Raw genomic sequence first — 21,229 nt, forward strand, 5'->3', positions numbered from 1 at the left:
GGGATCCAGATGTATTACATGAAACACTTCTAGTGAAAGCCATTAAAACACGTTTTGAGAAGCACAGAAATGTCTCCGGTTAATCCAGCGCCCTTCTTTTCAACAGGTATGCAGTTTACCAGCACAAGAACGGGAACTCGACCTTGAATTCATATCAAAACAATATCATACTTACGAGGGAGACAACCATTTTAACAGAGTTCTCCCCCACATGACTGTTCCTTGATGAAATGAAGGAAGAAATAATGCCCAAAAATACTGTCCAATTGCAACTTCCCAGAACTCCCCCTCCTGCACTTACCCCGGGTAAAGCTGCAACTTGTACTGCTCTGACGAGGATTACACATTCCTGTTATCAGATTATGTTTTTATGAACAGAAAGATGATCAACTCTTTGCTTCACTTGGAGAGGCTGGAGTGTATCTTGCACTGGCAGCTCTGAGAAAACAAACGGAAGGACTCAACAAGTCCGTGTCTCACACGGCTCCACGTTCCGGTGATCTCACCTAAGCTCTCCACCCTCTTTCTCTCCCAATTTAAAGCTTTCTTGGAGGAAATGTATTCATACAGGCTTTCCTTGTTACCCTGGGCAATTCTTCCACTCTGGGAAAGGGCATCAGTTAAACACTGACCAACACTGTAAGAAGCAGAAAGGACAGACGCAGCTCTAGCTCGCTGCTCTAGGGAAGGAATCAAGTTGGTGCCAAGCAGCTCTCACTAAGCAGCGTAACACCACGTGGAGTATTGGATCACTTAGAGACAGGTCTGACAGCCTGAGCTGCAACAGCAGCCAAAGATCTGACATCAAATACTCGAGCTGCTGCCACCAAAACCCGCTCTGTGTGCCCACGGTGGCTCTTCAGCAGAGGGACGGGTCAGTGCGGGGCTCGCTGGGACACAGGACCGAGCTGCGGAACCCTCCAGCCCATCAACGTCGTAAATGTTTCAGACAACATCTCTGTCATAAAGCCTTATCAGCTACGGAGATCTCCCAGTTCACAAACCCCAGGCTTACCCAAATGACACAAAATTAGTTCTGGTTTCAGCCCAGGCACGGGGAAGGCGCAGGACTACGTTTATTATTCGCAGCACATCTAGGAACACCAGCCACAAACTGGAAGACCCGGCTGCAGACAGTATGTGTGCAAAAGGAACGAGAAGTCCCCAACCCAGCAGGCTCAGAATCTAATTATAAAACAAAGGAAACGGTAAAAAGAAATGCTCGGTAATTTGTACCCCTATCACTTCCTAAGTTTCAGCGTTTTCAAGTTTTCTGGAGGACACATGGCGATGACCGAGGCAGACAAAGGCACAGCTCCTTGGGTGGTCAAGAAGTCAAATCATGATCATCAAAATGTTCTGAATTTAGAGATATTTTACTGATCCAAACATTTTTTCAGCTGTTGTACTGGAAGGAAGAAGAGAAATCAAGTATTTTACATAAACTCATTAAAAAATTACAGCTGTAAGTGCTAATTACCTCAACTGACATCAAATTAACCAACATTAATGAGTTGTTCTGTTGTTTGGGGTTTTTTTGGTTAAAAACCAAACATTATAGCAGACGTGTGCCTTTAGGAAGAAGTCCAGACTGTAAGGGTGACTGATAAATGCGAGTTATTCATGACACGCGCCACAGTAGCCCAGGTAGCCGACAGAGGCAATCATTCATTCCCCATGTTGATGTTTATCCCAATACTCACTGAAGGTCACCTGACAACTGACCTTGGCAGCTGCCCCTGTCTGGGCTCAGCACATTACTGCAAAGATTTCAGTGTTTGCTTTTTACTTTACCTAAAATACAAGTTCCTCTGTCAAGAATACTTCCCTCTTCCCTAAAAAACACCTTTAGAGCTCAAAGATCTTAGCAGTTCACCTAAACTTCTCTCCTCTTGGACACTGAGAAGCAGAAGTGAAGTTATTCAGGTCCAGGCCGGTTGTGTAAAACCAAGAATTGAATGTCACAGCCCGTCCTGCCGACGCTCACTGCCACAGAAAATGCAGGTGCTCGTGTTTCTGGTGACAGCACACAGGTACTTCAGGCCTGTCCCCGCAGGTCACCACAACAGCAAGGGAGAAGGGGAGAACAACTGTCCCAAATTTGTTAAGCAACATCCGTACCACTTCATGGTAAGACTGAAAGACAGAAACACAGCACGGCGAAGAGAAGCGCTGCGCTGGGAGGGGGCTGTCTCCTTCACAGCCACCCCGCCTCGCGGAGCAGGTGACTCCTGCCCTGAGGCTGGCACAAAGAGGTGTCACACGGAGGCTTCTGCACCCCACGAGCGCACCCGACACCAACGTTGTCAGCCCTGAGGGGCTGATGACGGCCTCGAAAGGGAGAGAGGGGGATGGGGGAACCCCCAGGGAAAACATCTTGTTAGGTGGATGGTTTTATACGATACAAAATGGGGAGGATGTCTACGTTAAAGTGAGGGGAGACAGGAAAATCTGAGCGTACCAGTGTAAGAATTATTTTGAAAAAGGCCAATATTTTATGCTCTCACACCAGAAAAGCTTCCAGCACTAACATTCAACTACTACAGCAGCCAGTGTTGACCCAGCTGACAGCGTTCGCTTTCCTGGTGTCCTTTTGCAGCACGGTTTGAACACGGCACCTGCTCCGAGGAGCCTGAGAGGATCCTTGCCACTCCTGGCAGGTATTCTCTTTGGATCTCAGAATAACTGTCATGTCAGGAGGTTGTTCCTTGAGTTCTGAGTCCTTTAGGAGAAAAATTTACAACCTCCAGAAGAGATGTGGAGCTGAGTAATGGCAGGGCAGGCAGGACACAGACCTCGCCGTGCCAGCACCTCCTGCTGTCACCCAGGGACACACAGAAGGGTCTTCTCCCTCCCTTTTCAGGCATTCGATTAAAAAAAGGAGCCTGAAAGGTATTTCTCTATCACATGTGCGAAGGAGGAGAGAGATTAATTGTGCAATAGCACGCCCACTCAGCGGTTCGCTCTGGCTGCCACGGCCTGCGAGAGGAAACACGGGGAGGTCACGGCCACCTCCGGCGCACGAAGCACTTGGCAGCTCTAAAGACACGATCACACAAAACCCGGCATCCTGTGCACACGAGATTCAGGCTTTGCTAAGATGTTTTCTGCTACATCCTCAAAAGCAAGGATGTGAATTTAAGCACAGCATCCACAAGGCACTGTGGAAGCAGGAACTGAGGCAGATTGACTGAGGAACACGGAGCGGCGCAAATGCCACGCTTGTCCTTCTAAAACCTTCCCCCCGCAACACGGCTCCAGCAACAGCCACACCAAAGAGAAAACCAAGAGAAAACAGAGAAACCCATTTACTCATCTGAAACCGTACCAGGGCGTTTGCATGCGTTAGTCACTGCGTTCCCAGGAATGCGTGGTTTTAAAAAAAATACAACAGAAATCACCACGCACACACAAAAAAGGCACCGATGGCACTTGCTGTCGAGTATGTTTTCAAGCAGTGCCACCTCCCTGAAGAGCTTGTCAGCACCCAAAGCTTTACCTCCTGGGGTCCCAAGTGTGAGATGCTCACAAAGCTCAAATCGTTGTATTTTTAGTAGCAATTTATTTTTAAGAGAATCCAATCATTCTGTGAGTCGTTGTGTACAGGAGTATTTGCTCTGAGGAAGTGACACACCTGCAACTGAAATACAGCCCGTACAACTTTGTTCCTTGTAAAACAACCCTCTCCAGGCAGCATATGGTTGGGAAAACACCCTATAAGTTATAAGGAAGATTTTTCTTACGCTTCTTTACAGAATCCTTCAGTAAAACACCTTCTTATTTGAGTGTCACCTGTGACTGCCTACTAATACTGAAGACACGTGCGTTCCTGAGCCAGAATGTATCTGGAGCACAGCAAGTTTAAGGCAAATGAACTGACCTAATGGTTTGCCCTCACCAAAAGGAGGTTCTACACCTCCCACCCCGGATGAGCCGTCCCGTCCCTGCCCTCGCACTGTCCCGGCACGCCACAGGACCCTCCATGAGCAGATTCAAATTGCTCATCAGGCCCGGGGCTGCCAGTCTTTTAATCAGGAGGTTCATTTTTGTAGGGCTACCGAGACGTGCTGGCTCCCAGCGGGGCCCCCGCGGCCGCCCAGGCCTACCCAGGGTCAGTAAAGAGAGGGCAGAGACCAGAACCTGAGGCAGAAAGAGCCTTCTGAGCAGCTCCATGGACCCTCAGCACCTCTACAGCAGACGCTCAGAGGCTGGCGTGAGCGGGACCGTACGCTTCGGGTGCTTTGTTTTGGGGTAACAGAACACGTTTCTAGGTTGCTGACTCAAACCCAGAGCAGATACGGGGTGGCCAAACAAAAGAACCGTATAGGAAGTGAACGTAGGCGTTCGCAGAGGGGAAGATGTGGTCACGTTTCCCTGAACTCCCCTCCGGGCTCCTGCATCACGTATCACCTCGGTGTGGCTGTGCGGGGGGCAGCAGGGCTGCTCTCCTCCTCCAGTCTGAAGAGCTTCGTACAAACTAACTCATCAGCTCTCAGGTCTCCTCGCTCACTGTTACTGCAGCTTGTCTCTGCCAACAGGCATTTGAATAAAAGAAAATAAGCAGGTTTAAAAATCTCGCAGCCTGATCGATCTCCTGCAAAGGTTTGCACATCGCTCTCCCACCTACCGCCTCACCTCGCCCACCAGTCCACCTCAGGAGGGATTGTTGCCAAGATACACACACCTGAGAAGAGCCTCCAAGGGCAGCACAAGTGCCCGTGAGGGGATTATTTGGTTATTACATGCTTCGTGAGCACGTGAGAGTGACAGGCAGTTACGCCTGGACTGTAGCAGCAGCGATGCCAACACATTTACTGCTGAGACAGCACCAGCACGAGTGTTTAATTTTTTGGAGAACCATCATGCGTTTACCCACTACGCTGAAGCTTCCTGATTTTCACCCCAACATCAGACACTTTGAAGATTCGGTTGGACAAGGGCCTGGCCCATCTTGTCTAGACCGGGCTTTTGCCAAGAAAGGTTGGACCAGCTGATCCTTGAGGTCCCTCCCAACCTGGGATTCTGTGATTCTTTGAAGTAGCATTTTCCTTCATTGCTGAAACCACACAGCTGATGTGGAAACAGTTGATTTAGACAATTTAGGAATTCTCCAAGTAACTTTTATGCAGGAAACTGATGAAGGTAATACGATGCCGATGATCCCATTTAACACCAGCTCTAGGGTATTTAGCTGTAATACAAGCCTGTGGCTCAGAGTCCTAAATCAGGGGTCAAAGTGTAGGCAGTGTAGATAAACTTAAACTGTTTCCCTGTACTCCCTTCCCTGCTTTCACCTGCTGTCACCCAAGTGATGCGACTGCAGCTCCCTGGGGCAGGAATCCTGCGCACAGCACCCGGCACGGTGGCCTCTGCTCCCGGAGCTGTGCTCAAACATGTCCAGCTGAGGGTTTGCTAGGGGAGAGCAGGAAACCGAGCTAAGATTAAATGCAGTCTTTTCTCTGCTGTTGAGAGACCAGTTTCTAGAAACCACTGTCAAAAAAAATATCAAAATGAAGCTATTACAGCTCCTCTTCACACAGTTGTTTGTGATTAACTCTTCCTGATTCGCTCCATATGGGAACGATGGCTGAGGAACAGCAAGGTCCACATGTGGAATTAATTGTCAACAGCACTTCCAACTCACACCCCAAACTAATTTTCATTAATTTGCAAACATACATGAAAAAGAGCCGAGAAACATTCAATCTTGTCAGCTGCAACCCAAGCGCGCATCGGGCCTACGGGCGGCTGGAGCCGAGGCCGCGGCACAGCCTGAGCAGCCACCCAGGGGCTGCAGCGCCGGGGCCGGCTGAAAACGCAGCTCCCGCATTTTGACAATGGATTCCACGACTCCGAACTGAAAACAAAGAGCGAGCCAAGCTGAGATACTTACAGTTCTGGTGAAAAACGAACAGCGCTTAAAAGCTCGGTCCTGTTGTTCTGACCTGTGCCCTCACCCGGCGCTGCAAACCAGCTAAACCGAGTCTCGGACGCTCAGAAATGCAGGCGCGATGGCGTGGAAACAAAAAAATGTTGGGGTTGTTTTGGTTTTTTTTTTCCCAGCAAGAAACTACGCAGTCAAATTTAAAGTCCTGGGCTAAGGCACTGCCATGGCAGTGTGTTACACTGGCAAAATAAGGCTTTTAAGTGGACAAAAAAAAAAATCGATTTCCCTACACTTTATTCTCAGCAGCAGTTGGAGGGATCCTGCTGATGTTAAAAGACACTCCCCCTTCCCCAGACAACCAAGCCCCAAAATTAAAGTTTGGCAAGTGAAAAAGGCCTTTCAAAGAAGATTGCTGGGCAGCCTTAGCTACAGGCCCTCCCACTGCCATCGGCTCCTGAGGAGAGCGTGAGGTTGGCGGGAGGAATGGGAAGGTCCCGAGTGCCACCGGCACCGCGAGGGGGGCAGAGAGGAGAGGGAAAGCATCTGCATCACACACAGCCGCCGCCTTCGCACAGATCAGTTTATCCCGAGTTATCAGCTGCTTCTGAACCAACGTGGTACCAGCAGGGTAGGTCTCATGAGTCTGTCTATAATATACGGAAAGAAACTGCAGACTCTTAAAGACAGCAGCTCATGCAGCAAAAGCTTTAACACTTCTGTAAGTCAGGAAATTACCGTGGGCCATGTCTTGAGGGGAAGAGAATTAACCACTGGGCTAGAAGATGGCAAACTGCTGAGGGCACAGGGAGTGAGCCTGTATTGCTGCCAGTAAGGACAGAGACAGTTTGACGCACTCACACACGTACTTCATCTTAAAAGATCTCATTTCCCACGAGGGATGAAAACATGAGCAAATCTGACTGGTAGGAAAAATGTTGCTGAGAAAGAGCAACTGAAAACTGTGGATCATTGCTGGTGAAGGGTCTGGAGAACAAATCCTGTGAGGAGCGATGGAAGGAGCTGGGACTGTTCAGTGTGAGGAGGAGAAGGCTGAGGGGAGACCTCATCACTCTCTACAGCTCCCTGAAAGGACATTGTAGAGAGGTTGGTGCTGGTCTCTTCTCCCAGGGAATTAGTGACAGAACAAGAGGGAACGGCTTTAAACTGCAACAGGGGAGGTTCAGACTGGACATGAGGAGAAAATGTTTCCCAGCAAGAGTGGTCAGAGAGTGGAATAGGCTGCCCAGGGAGGGGGTGGAGTCCCCATCCCTGGGTGTGTTTAAGGGTCGTTTGGATGAGCTGTGGGGGGATGTGGTGTAGGGGAGAACTTTGTAGAGTCGGGCTGAGGGTTGGACTCGATGATCCCGAGGGGCTTTTCCAACCTGAAGGATTCTGTGATTACAGAGACATTCATTACCCCATCAGTAAGTCACAGGTAACCACATCATCCAGCGGAAACACAGAGTAGGAAAATTCTTCTAGAGGAGAAGCGAAGCAAGCAATTAAAATAAAAAATGTATTAGACATTTCTCTTAGGGATATGGTATAGTTGAGAACTGTCAATGTTAGGCTAATGGTTGGACTGGATGATCTTCAAGGTCTTTTCCAACCGAGACGATTCTGTGATTCTGTGATTCTATGAGTCCTTCACAGTTGAAGATGACTACCAAGCCGGTAGCAATCACTGCACATTAGAACTTTGCTACTATTGATGCTAAAAATACAAAGAGGCCGTTACGTGGCCAGTACTTATTTGAAAAGCAAAGTGCAGGAGAAATGCCAGTTCCCCTGCGGTAAGCACAGGGCAGCGCTACCCAGCCAGGACTTTTAGAATGTTTGTTATCCATTTCTTAAAAGCTAAATTTCAGTAAGGCTGAAAACATTTTAATCCTCTATTGATAAAACGAGATGTTTTCAGTCACTTGGGCAAACACTGTACGATACCCATAGCAGTTATGAAGACTCCTCACATCCCTGCGTTTCAATAGTCTGTATGTATGTATCATTGAATTACAGGATGGTTTGAGTGGGCAGGGACCTTAAAGCCCATCCAGTGCCACCCCCCTGCCCCGGGCAGGGACACCTTCCACTAGCCCAGGTTGCCCAAAGCCCCGTCCAACCTGGCCTTGAACCCTGCCAGGGAAGGGGCAGCCACAGCTTCTCTGGGCAACCTGTGCCAGGGCCTCACCCCCCTCACAGGGAAGAATTTCTGCCTTAGATCTCATCTAAATCTCCCCTCTGTCAGTTTAAAGCCATTACCCCTTATCCTGACTACATGCCCTTGTAAAAATTCCCTCCCCCCTTTCCTGTAGCCCCTTTCAGTCCTGGGAGGCCGCTCTAAGGTCTCCCCGGAGCCTTCTCTTCTCCAGCTGAACCCCCCAACTCTCTCAGCCTGTCCTCACAGGGGGGTGCTCCAGCCCCCCGAGCATCTTCGTGGCCTCCTCTGGCCCCGCTCGAGCAGGTCCGTGTCCTTCTGCTGTTGGTGCCCCCAGCACTGGACGCAGTACTCCAGGTGGGGTGTTATTTATATAGAGGTATTTATATATATATATATATAGTTTATACATAGTGTTCTTAGTTTAAATAATGGCTGGACAGGAAATTCAACCAAATTCAGTGTGCTTATGACAAACACCATAACATGGTCAAGTCCCATTAGAGACACAATTTGCATGGAGCCGGGGCTGCTACCGCAGCTCGACGTGCTAGGGGCAGCGCGCTTCCCAGCTGTAAAGCCTAGCTGCCTAAAATACACCCCGGTCTATGTAAATAAACAGAGCTCTCAAAGGGTGGCAGGTTCTGCCCCAAACACAAGACAGTGTAATTGCTCCTGCAACGTGGTTTTCACGGGCACAAGCAACTCTATCGCGTGAGACGGTTCATCTTCTTGAAGGGCCGACCTGGTGCTCTAATCACTAACATACAGTTTAATCTGGTTTCCCTCCAGCATTCCTGAGTTACACAGTGACACATCTCCTTAGCACGTCTCTCTGGAAACTTTTTTTAATGGTTTCTGCAACAGTGAAAGAAGGAAGCAGAGCCCTAAGATGTCACAGTCAGCCTGCGTGGCTGAACGCCACCAGCCTCCACTGCTGCGTAGTCCGTGTCCTGGCTGCACCTCCCAGGTATTACGCACGTAGAGCAAAAATGTATCTGAGAGCAAAGAACGTCAGGAGGTTGTCAAGATAGACAAGTATCATATTCATAAACTAGGTGGAAAAATAAGCAAACGGTGAAGTGGCAGAGTTTGCTGATGATACCAAGTTATTCAGGGAAAAACACATGGGCTGACGGACAACTTGTAGGAGAGGGGACAATGGCCATAGAGGAATGTTATCGCAATATTATAATAAACACTTGTACAAAAGCCTCAGGTCAACAGTGATCAAAGCAAGCAGAATGATGGGAGTTACCAGGGAAGAAATACAGAATAGAAACAAAACATCCATGCACCTATTTCTTGAAGTGCCATTTTCATACTGGCTCTAAATGCATCCAGGTGAGCTGGAAGAGCCCAACAAGGATGGAACAGCCCTCAAACAAGGAACGAGAAGGGTCATTCAGCCTGGAAATGTGAGATGATGGGGCTCTGTAAAATCCTGGATGGCACGGTAAAGCGAACAGAACAACGGTTCAGATTCAAACACAAGAGTTAGAGACTTTGGGATGACGTGTCAACACACTTGTCGGGTTCTTGTGCTCTTCCTGCCCTTTCTCTCTGGGTTACTGCTGTTGATCAACACTGGAGAAGACCACCAGCCTACACTATGACCGGACTCACTATTGGTGTTCCTGAGCACACTGAGTTTTCAGTGAGGACACCTGAGACTGAGCTGGAGTTGTCCTTCCTGAGACCTTGAGCTCTCAGACCACCAGTACTGAGCATCATGATTTCTGCCTTCAAAAAAACCACCAACCCATCCCAGCAAAGATTTTTCTGCATGCAGACATGGAAGTCACACAACCTCAGTATCACAGTACACGTGGATCAAAAAAACCCCAGTACTGATTCACAAAATCCCAGAATCATCTGCGTTGGAAAAGCCCTTGAAGCTCCTCCAGTCCAACCATGAACGTCACACTGACCGTTCTCAACTCCACAGATCCCCCAGCGCCATGTCAAACTTCAATACAGAACAAGTTTAAGATTAAAGGGAATAAGGAAAAAATAGATGTAGAGGTTAAAGGAGGATCCCATCAAGATCCCAAACAAGAATTTCAGGCTTTACTCAAAAACGGCTTCACGTGCAGAGGGATCAAACATCTCCTGAACGTGCTTTTTGCTCTGAAGAGCAAAGCGGGTCCTTGGCCAGCAGGACCAGCACCAAGATGCCAACCACACCAGGGCGGTGGGCTGGGGGCCAGGAGCCCTTCAGCCAGGAATTCCTGCTCATCTGGTCCAGTCTTTTGTGGGAAAGGCAGCCCAGATGAGATTATCTAGCACCTTGTCCAATTGCACCCTGAAAACCTCCAACAATGGGGACACCACCGTGTCCCTGGGGGGGTGTTCCAGTGAATGGTCGCTCTGACTGTAAAAAATTTCTTATGTCAAGATTAAACCTCTCCCGGTGCAACTTGCACCCGTTGCCCCTTGTCTTCTCCACATGGCTCCTTGTGAAGAGAAGTTTTATTTTTGAGTTTGTATTCCCTTTCTCCTACATCACAGGGCTTAGAGGAGCCGCAGGTCACAGACAACCTTTGCTTCTGGAGAGGAGAGGCACCCAGCTCACGCTTTTGTGGGTAAAAATTGAACGTGACACGGTACGTGAGGCTGAAAGGCAAAGCCACGGGATTTTGTTTGACCTGGAGTGCCAGAACGAACTGTAAAAATCTCAAAGGCAAACCAGAAGAAAACACAGGAGAAAAACCAACCTGGATGAGAAAGCTCATTCCCAAAGCAGCCCCCGCCCTCAGCCAGGGCCACACACGCTTCCCCGCGTGCACCCCCACACCGCTGGCGACAGAAGGGGGGACCTGAGCCTGTCTTCTGCGGGTACCACGCGGCGAAACCTTCCCCGCCCCGCCTGAACACTCGCACGACCAACTTCTGTACGTCCTCATGGACCGTCACCGAGAGGAGACTATTGCTTGGAGCAAGAGCGTTTCCATCGCTCTGGGGCAGTGAGCTGCCCCCCCACCAAGCCTGTCAGTGCTCAGCTCCTGCCAGCTGGAGACACACTGAGGGCAGGGAAATGCCTGGATGTGCCCCTGCCCCGTCCCTCGCTACAGAAGGGGTTGTTGGGCGTTGGAATGGGCTGCCCAGGGCAGGGGGGGAGTCCCCATCCCTGCAGGGGTTGAAGAGTCGGGTTGACCCAGCGCTGAGGGATCTGGTGGAGTTGGGAACGGTCAGGGTGAGGTTCATGGTTGGACTGGAGGAGCTTCAAGGGCTTTTCCAACCTAGACGATCCTGTGATTCTGTATTTCTAATTCTAACACAGTACTAGCTGCAAGGTCTGGTCTGAATTAAATGGAACAATATCGATGCTCGGCGACTCAAACATGCATGCACCGGGTTTTTCTAAGCCTCTAGCTCAGAGGAGCACCTGAGAAACCCACCGAACACAATCAAAATGCATTAGGACAGCAAAGCTCAGGACTCAGACACGGTTTTACTGCTCCTCTGCTCGCCCGGCGCAGCTGCAGCCACACGCAACAGCTTTCAATTCCTCTTTGCTCTCAGCTCTGCGGCTGAATCCTTCCCCTCCATCAGGCCCCTCCAGCGCCGGTGGATGTCCCCGAGGGCGCGGGGACGGGGCTGAGCATGGGGGATTGCTGCTCACAGCACCACGCACCCTTCCCAGATACTTCATGCAAGCGGCTGAGCCCTTGCAGGGCCCAACCGAGTCTCAAACAGGCACTTTTGGGGCCAAACAGCACCTGTCTGGGGCGGTGAGAATCCCTGGCTCATTCTGAAAAATGTCTGGCGTATTAAATGACTGCTCACTTCAGTTTTCTGCAAAACAAATTAGGGACTTACAAACAGCACCTCCCTACATTTCAGTGGAAATATTTGGGGGCCCTCCAGCACCTCAGAAATACTGTGCTTATGGGAATAAGCACCCCGAAAGGGCTGTGTTCCCCACATCGGTCAGGGACACCGGGCAGGAGTGACGCCCAGGGCTGCCCCAAACAGCACTGCGATGCCACCGACTCCGAGTGACACAAGGGCAACAACAGCTTCTGGCCAGCCCTCCTCACGGGAGAGGAGCAGGAGCTGGGCTGAGCTCTGCAGGGTGATGAGCAGCAGGCTGGCGTGTAAACCAGGCTCTGAGCGCAGCTTAGTCAGGCCCAGGCCGTAAGCTGCGGGTTTGTTGAAGTGCTGGGAAAGCATCACAAAAGTTCACTCAGTAAAAGCACAGATTGAAGGGGGCCTGCAGAAAACTGATCTGTCGTTTCTTCAGTAAGCCTTATGATTTTTAGTTGCTGAGGAAAACTCAAGCATGGGAACTCATGCCAAAAAAAACCTTCTACCATAGATTTTAAGTTTATAACCCCTTTTTTTACATGTCTGAAATGCCTATCAAACACAGAGCCACAGGTGAGCGACTTCAGAAATACCGTGCTTGCTGTGAGGTCTAATGGCAATGCAGCTTCTTGACTGCTAGAGAGTAAGCCCTCGGAGGCTGTACAGCCCATTAGGAAAGACTGCAGCTCCTTCGAAAGCTGGATACTATGATATACGAGCCTAAATTGAAGATACACTAACTTAAATAAAAGAAAACGAAACGGTTTTGGCTTTGCATCTGCAGATTCCTTGGTGAATTGCATAATGTGATACTCGGAAAACAGCTTCCTCATGAGTCACGAGCGCAAGCAGGAATTGGCTGTATTTAGCAAAGCTGATATTTCTACCAAATCGTTAGCAGGAAGAAACAAAATGACATAACCCAAACAGAACTCTTTTTTTTAAAATTTTTTTTAGCAGCTGTTACGGGCGTGCGGCAGCAAAGCGCTTTCTGGAGGCAGCGCCGTGATGGGGCCGCAGGTGTTAATTAAGGAAGCTGCGAGCTGCCGCCACAGCGAAGCTCTAGTAGTCAAAGCAGGTCATGTCCTCCAACTGCGAGCCCGTATTTCTGTGCGTCCAGGCTCCCAAGGTTTTCCTCTATACTAAAAGATAACGCACAAAATGTCAGTGTTTTCCTTCTTATTCTTATTTTCTTATTTTCCTAAGTATGGGCCGTTGGCAGTGAACGTAGTGTAGGAGTTTGATATTTTTCCTTCACTGTCCTATTTAAAAGGAGTTTATGGTGATATCCTGTTTTAACCTTACTAAAATCTTCCAATCTATTTTCAGTAAATGACATTTTGCTAAATATAGTTACTTTTCACTTTGACCACTAATCTGGTCAAACAAAATTCTGACTGCCTGGGAGCCACGAGGGACCCACAGGGACGTGGCTGTTGTATGAATTATCGATAATCCTGCCTAGTGTGTCTCCCCCTTCCTCTTAAAGTTTACTTCACCGTCTGATATTTTTTCCCCTTTTTCTTCTTTTTTAATACAGTGAACTTAGGTTGGGTTCTGCCAGAGGAGAGACCTGTTACTGCAACGGCTCTCGCAGGAGGTGTCAGTTGTAGAAGCTAAACAAGATCCTTCTCTGACTCTGATTAGAAAGGGTACACCAGGGACATGGCAGAAATTATAGGAAAATCCAATTTTGCCAGTCATTTTCATCATCAGAAGCCATGAAAGTCTGGGCAGCTCCATACTGGAACCAAACGCCTTTTATTGATTCGTACCAGCTTGCAAAGCCAGGTGTAGGCGCCAATCATGGTTCCACTCCACTCAGCCGAAGCTTTGCAGCTGATCACAGAAACACGACTAATTTATACACATTTTATTTCCAGACACCATAAGGATGGACTAGATTGGTAACCCTGAGCTCAACCAACCCCGGGTGTACAGACAAGGTGCACACAGACAACAACACCAAGCAGCTGTAGTTCATGTTCACGGGGTGCGTTACAACAAACCACTTGCAAGTTGTCCTACAAAACACATTCTAGCCAAATGGTGATAGAAGCAGCCAGAATTGAGGCGTTCATACTAAGTTTCAGGATGATTTAAAACAACACAGAACCCAAGGAGCCTTGCCAGCATCCTTTCACAAGTACTGTATCCAAAAAAAGCTTTGTGTTCATCATCAAACTCCAGCCGAGCAGCTGCTTCAAGGCCAAAGCAGCAGTGGCCATCTCACCCCGATCAGCACAGAGTGACCCTGGCCAGAGAAACGCCCGTTTCGTCCCCAAAATTGAGAATCTACCACAGCTGCCTGCTGAAACAACACATCTTACCTTCACAGGGAATTCCATAAAGCTGCTCCATGAACATCGCTGCTGCTGCTGCTTAAGCTCCACAATCAAAGCTGCTCCTGGCTCCCTCCCGCTGTCTGCTCCGGCACAGATGCAATAATGCACGGGGCTTGTTTTTAAACTTTTTCCCCTCTGCTCCTGATTGGTGCCGTGTAATGCCCATGTGGGTCTACAAATGCACAAAGGTTTCTATCCTGTCTAAAATCAAAGTGTCAGTTTTGCTGCTGTCAGAGCACTTTATTTTTGTACATATAAGGAAGTGGCTGTTGATGTTATCTGAATGCGCTTCCTGTTTTATATGTATATGAGCAAAACTAATGTCACGTTAAGCTAAACTGCAGTCTCAAAGAGCTCCAGTCAAAGCCTCTAAGCAAAATAATATGCACAGAGCTCATCTGGTCGCTGCCTACCCCAGTTTGCATTCACTTTGTTGATTTTTATCACAATTCCGTATTGTGACAATAAAAACGAGCCTCCCCGAGCCCTGCACAGCCAAGCAGCAGCACCCTGGACTAGTGCTGCTTCCCACCCAGCCTCGCGGCGTCGGCTGGACTGCAAAGGGCTCGGAGGATGCTGCCAACCCTGTCCCAACCATCACCCAGGTGGGAACATGGCCAGCAGCCCAGCAATGCCACCAGACAATTCTGGCTGAATTTGGGCTATTCGTGAATTTAAGTGACTAGATTTGGTTGGGTTTTTTTTTTCACGGGGAAGGAGGCTTTAGTGTGTTTCATGTACACACAGACAGTCCAGGAAGCGGCCGTGTAGGAGTGCTGCATTCCAGAGCTGATGCTACACAGCTCAACGCTGAAGGAATCTTTCTAACTGGAATTTAGTGCTTTTCTGTTTACTTTAGAGCAGAGCAAACAAAACGTAGCAAATTAAAACTTGCTTTGAGTAGAAACTCTTCTACTCTTGTAGAAGAAAACAGCAGTAAGAGGCACGGAGGCACCAAGGTGGGGAGCTGCCAGCACCAACGCCACACTTCATATCCCCCGAAGTCAGAACGGCCGTGGCCAGGAGGTCCCACAAGGTGCAGGATCACCCACTTCCACTTTCAAACGTTACCGATTGCCAGACTCGGAGATGAGCCGCGGCTGGGAGGGAGCTGAAGCCGTTTGCACTTTCTACTTTCATTCTGCTTTTCATGGCAACTCCCTGAATATTAAACACAAGTTAGTTTTTATACACACCAAGATTACGAAACCTCAGGTTTTGCTGGAGGAAACCAAAAGCATCATTTCAGACGCATAAAGTAATGAAATACTAAAAATGAAAGACAATTTTTTTCCCTGTGGACTTCAAGGCACAACCACCAGCTCTCGGAGTACAGTTGGTCTGCACTTTGAGAAACTTAAACTGAGAGAAGTGTGGGTTCCACTTAGTGAAAATTACTGTCTCTAAAATATCAACGAGCTACAGCATGTAAATGAAAGATGTCTTACAAATACTAGAATTTAAAAATGTTCCACGCAAAGATTTTTTGAACCATTTGCCATCACAGTACTTTACTTCATCTCATTCAACAGTTTTGGATCATTTAATTTTCATGTAAAGTGATGTTACAGCCAAGAAACAAAGCTGGGAAGATAAACCAGGCATCTTACTTAGTGACAGAAGACTGAGAGCTATCATAGCAAAATGAAGTAATGAGACCTAGAACATGCAAAGTCCAGTTTGCTGTGCATTTGTGTCCTGGCATCAACTGACTTGAATGTCTGCAAGGAGATGAGCTGAAGAAGAAGTTTCTCCTGCAGCTGGGGCAGCTGCATCGCCCTTGTGTGTACCCTCACACGAGGCCACGCTACAGCCTGCTGCACTGCTGGAGCAGGAACTGCCTCTTCTCCCTTCCCACTGACTCTTGTGAAAAGCAGGGACTTAATAATCTTTGTAACTCCTCCAGCTACTCATCTACATTTGGATGAAATCAGCTTCAGAAGCTACAGTTTAGGAACAGACCGACATCAAAAGCACAAGCCTTGTTTCCAAACCCCCAAAAAAAAATCTCATAGGTATGTAGGACACGCTATTTGACGTGTCTGGTGGAAGCACATGGGTTTCTGTAGCTAGTGCCAAGGTGATACCAGCAGCCTCATGTTCAGCCACATTTAATTTCCCAGAACAAGCGAGCAGGTTCCCGTTTGCTGCCTGATCAGAGATGGCTTTCCCGGAGGATCCCTACCAAGGCTCTCTCCCCCACTGCAGGTGCCTTCACAGCTCCTCCACCGTGTGGCACAGCTGCACCAAATATCAAACGAGCCTCCTGAGAAAGGAGGAACAATCCAGGTATTAATTTAAATCTGTTGCTGTTAAGCATCCTTCAGGAACTGGCTGTTTGCCTACAGCAGCCTCCCGGCGCCAAGCTGGGCTATGAAAGCCTCCAACTCTGCTGTTAACACGGGAGCCTTGACTCTGCCCGTACCTCCCTTTCCATCGCCATACCCAGGAAGGGAAAACAGCACATAAATAGGGAGGTTTTTCGAAAGGTTAGTGTATCTTTTCTTTTTTTAAAGACATTTTTTGCAAAGAAGCTTCTTTGAGTACTTTTAAAATCCCTCCTGAAGCACCTGGACTGGCACAGACCAGTAACACCAAGTGTCTCACACCAAGCGGTCAGGACACCTCATTCGCTCAAAATGAACATCGGGCATCTGATGGCATTTATTCATTGGAGTGCACCAAACATGCCTCGTTCTTTCAGCTTTTGTGCTTTCCTTTTAAACCTCTGAAGAAAACTTATGTTGCAGGGAAAAAAAACCAAAAAAAAAGAGATTAAGAAGACATTCCCACAGCTGGCTGAATATGAGCCAGCAGTGTGCCCAGGTGGCCAAGAAGGCCAATGGCATCCTGGCTTGTACCAGCCATAGTGTGGCCAGCAGGAAAGGGCAGGGATTGTTCCCCCTGGACTTGGCACTGGTGAGGCCGCCCCTCGATGAGTGGGTTCAGTTTTGGGCCCCTCACTCCAAAAAGGCCATTGAATGACTCGAGCGTGTCCAGAGAAGGGCAACGGAGCTGGTGCAGGGTCTGGAGCACAGGTCTGATGGGGAGCGGCTGAGGGAACTGGGGGGGTTTAGTCTGGAGAAGAGGAGGCTGAGGGGAGACCTCATGGCCCTCTACAGCTACCTGACAGGAGGGTGCAGAGAGGGGGGATGAGTCTCTTGAGCCAAGAAACCAGCGCCAGGACAAGAGGAAACGCCTCAAGCTGCACCAGGGCAGGGTTAGACTGGATATTAGGAAAAATTTTCTCACCAAAAGGGTTGTCAAGTGTTGGAACAGGCTGCCCAGGGCAGTGGTGGAGTCACCATCCTTGGAGGGATTTAAAAGACACGTAGACGTGGCGCTTAGGGACAGGGTTTAGTGGTGGCCTTGGCAGTGTTGGGTTAACGGTTGGACTCGATGATCTTAAAGGTCTTTTCCAACCTAAATTCCATCTACAATTCCATGATTCTGGAGCATTTTTGCTTTTGGAAAGGTGCTTATAAGACACGTTTTGGAGTTTAATGGGCACTTGAGTGGCAGCAAGTCTAAACTATCTAGCATAAAAAAAACCCCAAACTGCTACTTTCTTGGACACCAAAAAGACATGCTGATTGGCAAAAAGCCCTGCAGGAGTCCCCAGGGATCTCTGGAGAGCTCGGGAGGCTCCCAGCGAGCGGGGTGGCAGAGGTGGCACGCTGCTCTCCAGCCTCACTGCCACAGCCGACGGAGCCAGGCGAGAAAGAGGAAAAGGAGAATAACAGAGACAGGAAACACGTGCTGCAAAACAAAAACCTCAAGAAATAGCTAGCGCAGCAAAAAGCCCTTGGGGGAAAGCCCCTGGTGCGGTTGCTGCCTTCCTACAGTGAATCACTGACACAGCAACGGAGCAAATGTGCCCCTGGCGCAGAGGGATAACGCACGGCCGCGCCGCACCACTCCATCTCCTGATTTTGCTGTAAGAGGGAGCTTATCAGGAAAGAAAGTCCCAACAGCACAGGCTTCTCAAACCGAGGTAAACCCCTCCATGGCTTCGGGGGCACCAGGCGCTCCTGCCTGCGCTCCTGCCTGCACCTCTGTTCCCCCCAGACCCTCCTGCCCGCCAGAGCGGGCTCGCCCCAGTCCCACCGGGCTCTGACCCACAACAGGAGGAGGAGGCGTGCCCAGAACTGGCAGGATTGGACCTTTTCTTGGTGAAAATCCGCTACTATCCCAAGCCAAAATCCAAGCTCTGCATGCGCGTAGTGCAAAACCAGCCAGCCACAGGTTAAGAGAAACAGGAGATGCTATCTCAGGTGAGAGCAGCTCATTTGGCCGGGACCTACACAAAGAAATGCCCGTTCATAGTTCTGCCCTCCCCACAAAGCAAAATCGGTACTCACATGCATCTGAAGGTCACGCCAGAACCCGCGAGCACAGGTGTCAGTAGGACAGTGCATCACCACATAACCTTTTAAAGAGCAAAGAACCAGGCAACATCATTTATGCCTTTGAATGTTCTTTGTGTAATATAGGCCATAAAATTTTATTCTTGCACGATACTTTTGATTTCTAGCTGAACAAAGTACTTTTGGTTTGGGGTTTTGTTGTTTGGTTTGTTTGCTGGGGTTTTTTAATAAAGAAAACATTTATATCTACAAAGAAATTTCTGAAAAATGCCGTATGTGGTGTCACAGCAAGACTTGACTTCATAAAAAGGAGAACCACACAAACACAGAAACAAATTATGAAGAAACCAAAAGGAGCATCTAAAAGGATAAAACACGTGGCAGTGGCAAAGGCATCGTTTAAATAAACCATAACAGATTCCTAGAGAAAGTGGTTATCACGTATCAAATATGACTAAAGATCTAGAAATAAACTTCTCTGGTTTAAGAACAGAGTAAAGTCTTGCAGATCTTTAAATCCTGCAGATTAATAACTGATTAAATTTAACAGGAGGTAGAACCAGCCAGGCTTCCCCACGGCGGGGGGTACTGGTGGGGTGTCCAAGGACGCGTGCGACCACCCACACCACCCAATACATGTGATGGGGAGGAGACACAGCTTGCAGGCGTAAGAAATTTTTCTGCATAACAAAAGATTAAACCTGATTGCAGAGAACTGCAAAAGGACCTCATGGACCACCAAAACAGCAGATTGGACTCCATGAAGGTAGAAGGCAACGGAATAACCAAAGGGAAGAATAACTCTGAAATGGCTACTGATGCTCAGGAAAAGGATCCCAGAGTTGGCACAGATGAAAACATCAACTCAATGCTCATCAAAGGTCAAAAAAAGCACAGACTAACAGAATATGATGGAAAGGAATAAGCAAAAAAATATTAAGAGTTGTAAGAAGATAAAATAAGAGAGGACAGACATCATTCTGTGTATTCACAGAACACGCATGTTTTGAAGCGTACGGGCATTTCCACCCACCCATCTCAGAAAAGATACAGCACAACCGAAAAAGATTCAGAAAATGAAATAAGGATAGCCAAGATTACTCATGAAAAACGAAATAAGGATAACCAAGACCAGCTCTGTAGCCTCAAAGCCTGGCACCAATCGTCCCGCGGGGCTCCTCGGGCTCCTGCTACATCCTCATTTCCCAGTGCTGAGGGAGCTGCTGCACCCGAGTGCTGAGTGCTGCTGGCAGGTGCCCAGAGCTGTACAGCTCTGGAACAAGCCTCCATACATTGTTTTCTTTAGAAAAGCATCCCTATTTTCAACACAGTCACGACTGCAGCTTTTACAAGCAATTCACGCAGCTTAAATAAGAGGAGAGTCATGGCTAGCAATGAAGTTGGGTTTGCTCGAAGACGTGAGGCACATCCTGCTCTGCTACCTACCCACCAGCGGAGTGATTGTATCATCAGCTTTAGATAATCTCGGTAGCCCCCAAGAAAATAAAAAAGAAAAATCAACATAACGCTGAAAAAAAAGCAACATGGTATATGGTACAACACAAACACACGTCTTATTGTCCATTGTATTCTTCTTAGTCAGGGTGGCCTCAACCACTTAGTATTTAAAAGAAAGCGCTTTCTTTTAATATGGAAAAGTGCGGAAAGTTGACTGCAAAGAAAAGAAGTTTCATCTCAGCTCTGGTAACATCAGCATTCAAATAAATCCCGTATTCTTTCCCTCTCAGTTGACTTAGCTCGTCACTCGCAAGAGAAGGAGCAGAAATGCTCAGCGCACCACTCAAGCTACGTCAAGGAGGAGTAAATCACTACACAGCGCTCAGCCTGCACCTTCCAAAGGGTGCAAACACGGTGTCTTCTCTGGAGACAGCAGCGTGGAGCTGGACACGCAGTTACAGTACATCAGTACGTTAAGAAAGATTTTAATTTTACTGGGGAACAGTCAGTACGAAGCAGCTCATGGCTGATGTATGTTCTCAGGCATGAAATTCATGTTTGTCATCTTTGGCAACTGACCTCTGAGACTTAAATACATGCAGAAACACTGCTCCACCTCCCCCATGAGACATGGAGATGTGTATTTTAACCACCCATTTCTTGATCCTACTGTGAACCAAGACAGAAGGGGGTGGAGGCCGAGCTCTCCGACAAGGCGAGGGCAACGTCCTTCCGCCCGCTGGCAACTCCGCCGCAGCACTGAGCACCACCACAGGGTTCGTTACATCCATTCGGACTTGCACCACACAAGAACCATCTGACGACGTGCCCTGATGTACCACCTACCCCCACTTCTGACCCGCTCCCCAGTGTAAAGGTATGTTTTGCTCTGGGAGAACTCCCCTCTGCCTGTCCGGGACGTTTCAGTGTTTCAGGCTGAACAGCAAATAAATAAAGCAAATTATTTCTCTTTTTGCCTTACCCTGACAGCTGAAACGTGGCACTCTGTGAGAGACAACATGTAAAAATATGTCCGGAAAGAAACAGGCCTGTGAGAAACAAAGACTGAGAACAACAGCCTGAGCAAGAGATGAAGGATAGCGGGGGGAGTGGAGGCTTCCGAGCTGAGGAATGTCTCAAGCACTCGCAAGGAATGAAACTCCAGTGCCGGGGTGGGTGGTGGGGAGGTCGAAGCTGATGAGGCTGC

General features: G+C 48.5%; 1 protein-coding gene across 7 annotated transcripts in view; it reads right to left on the minus strand.

Annotated features, from left to right (window-relative positions):
- ASXL2 (ASXL transcriptional regulator 2) overlaps positions 1-21,229 on the minus strand; it is a 141,440-nt gene that overhangs the window by 53,697 nt on the left and 66,514 nt on the right. Inside the window, exon 1 of one of the 7 annotated variants that reach the window (XM_074861203.1) lies at positions 14,183-14,534. The exons of the other annotated variants lie outside the window; for them this stretch is intronic. Within the exon in view, the coding sequence (XP_074717304.1) occupies positions 14,183-14,219 (37 nt within the window). The 5' untranslated portion in view covers positions 14,220-14,534. Of the gene's footprint in view, positions 1-14,182; positions 14,535-21,229 lie in introns of those variants that run through there. 7 annotated transcript variants of the gene reach the window in all.

The sequence above is a fragment of the Strix uralensis genome, chromosome 3, assembly GCF_047716275.1.
Source record: "Strix uralensis isolate ZFMK-TIS-50842 chromosome 3, bStrUra1, whole genome shotgun sequence".
Taxonomy (NCBI): domain Eukaryota; kingdom Metazoa; phylum Chordata; class Aves; order Strigiformes; family Strigidae; genus Strix; species Strix uralensis.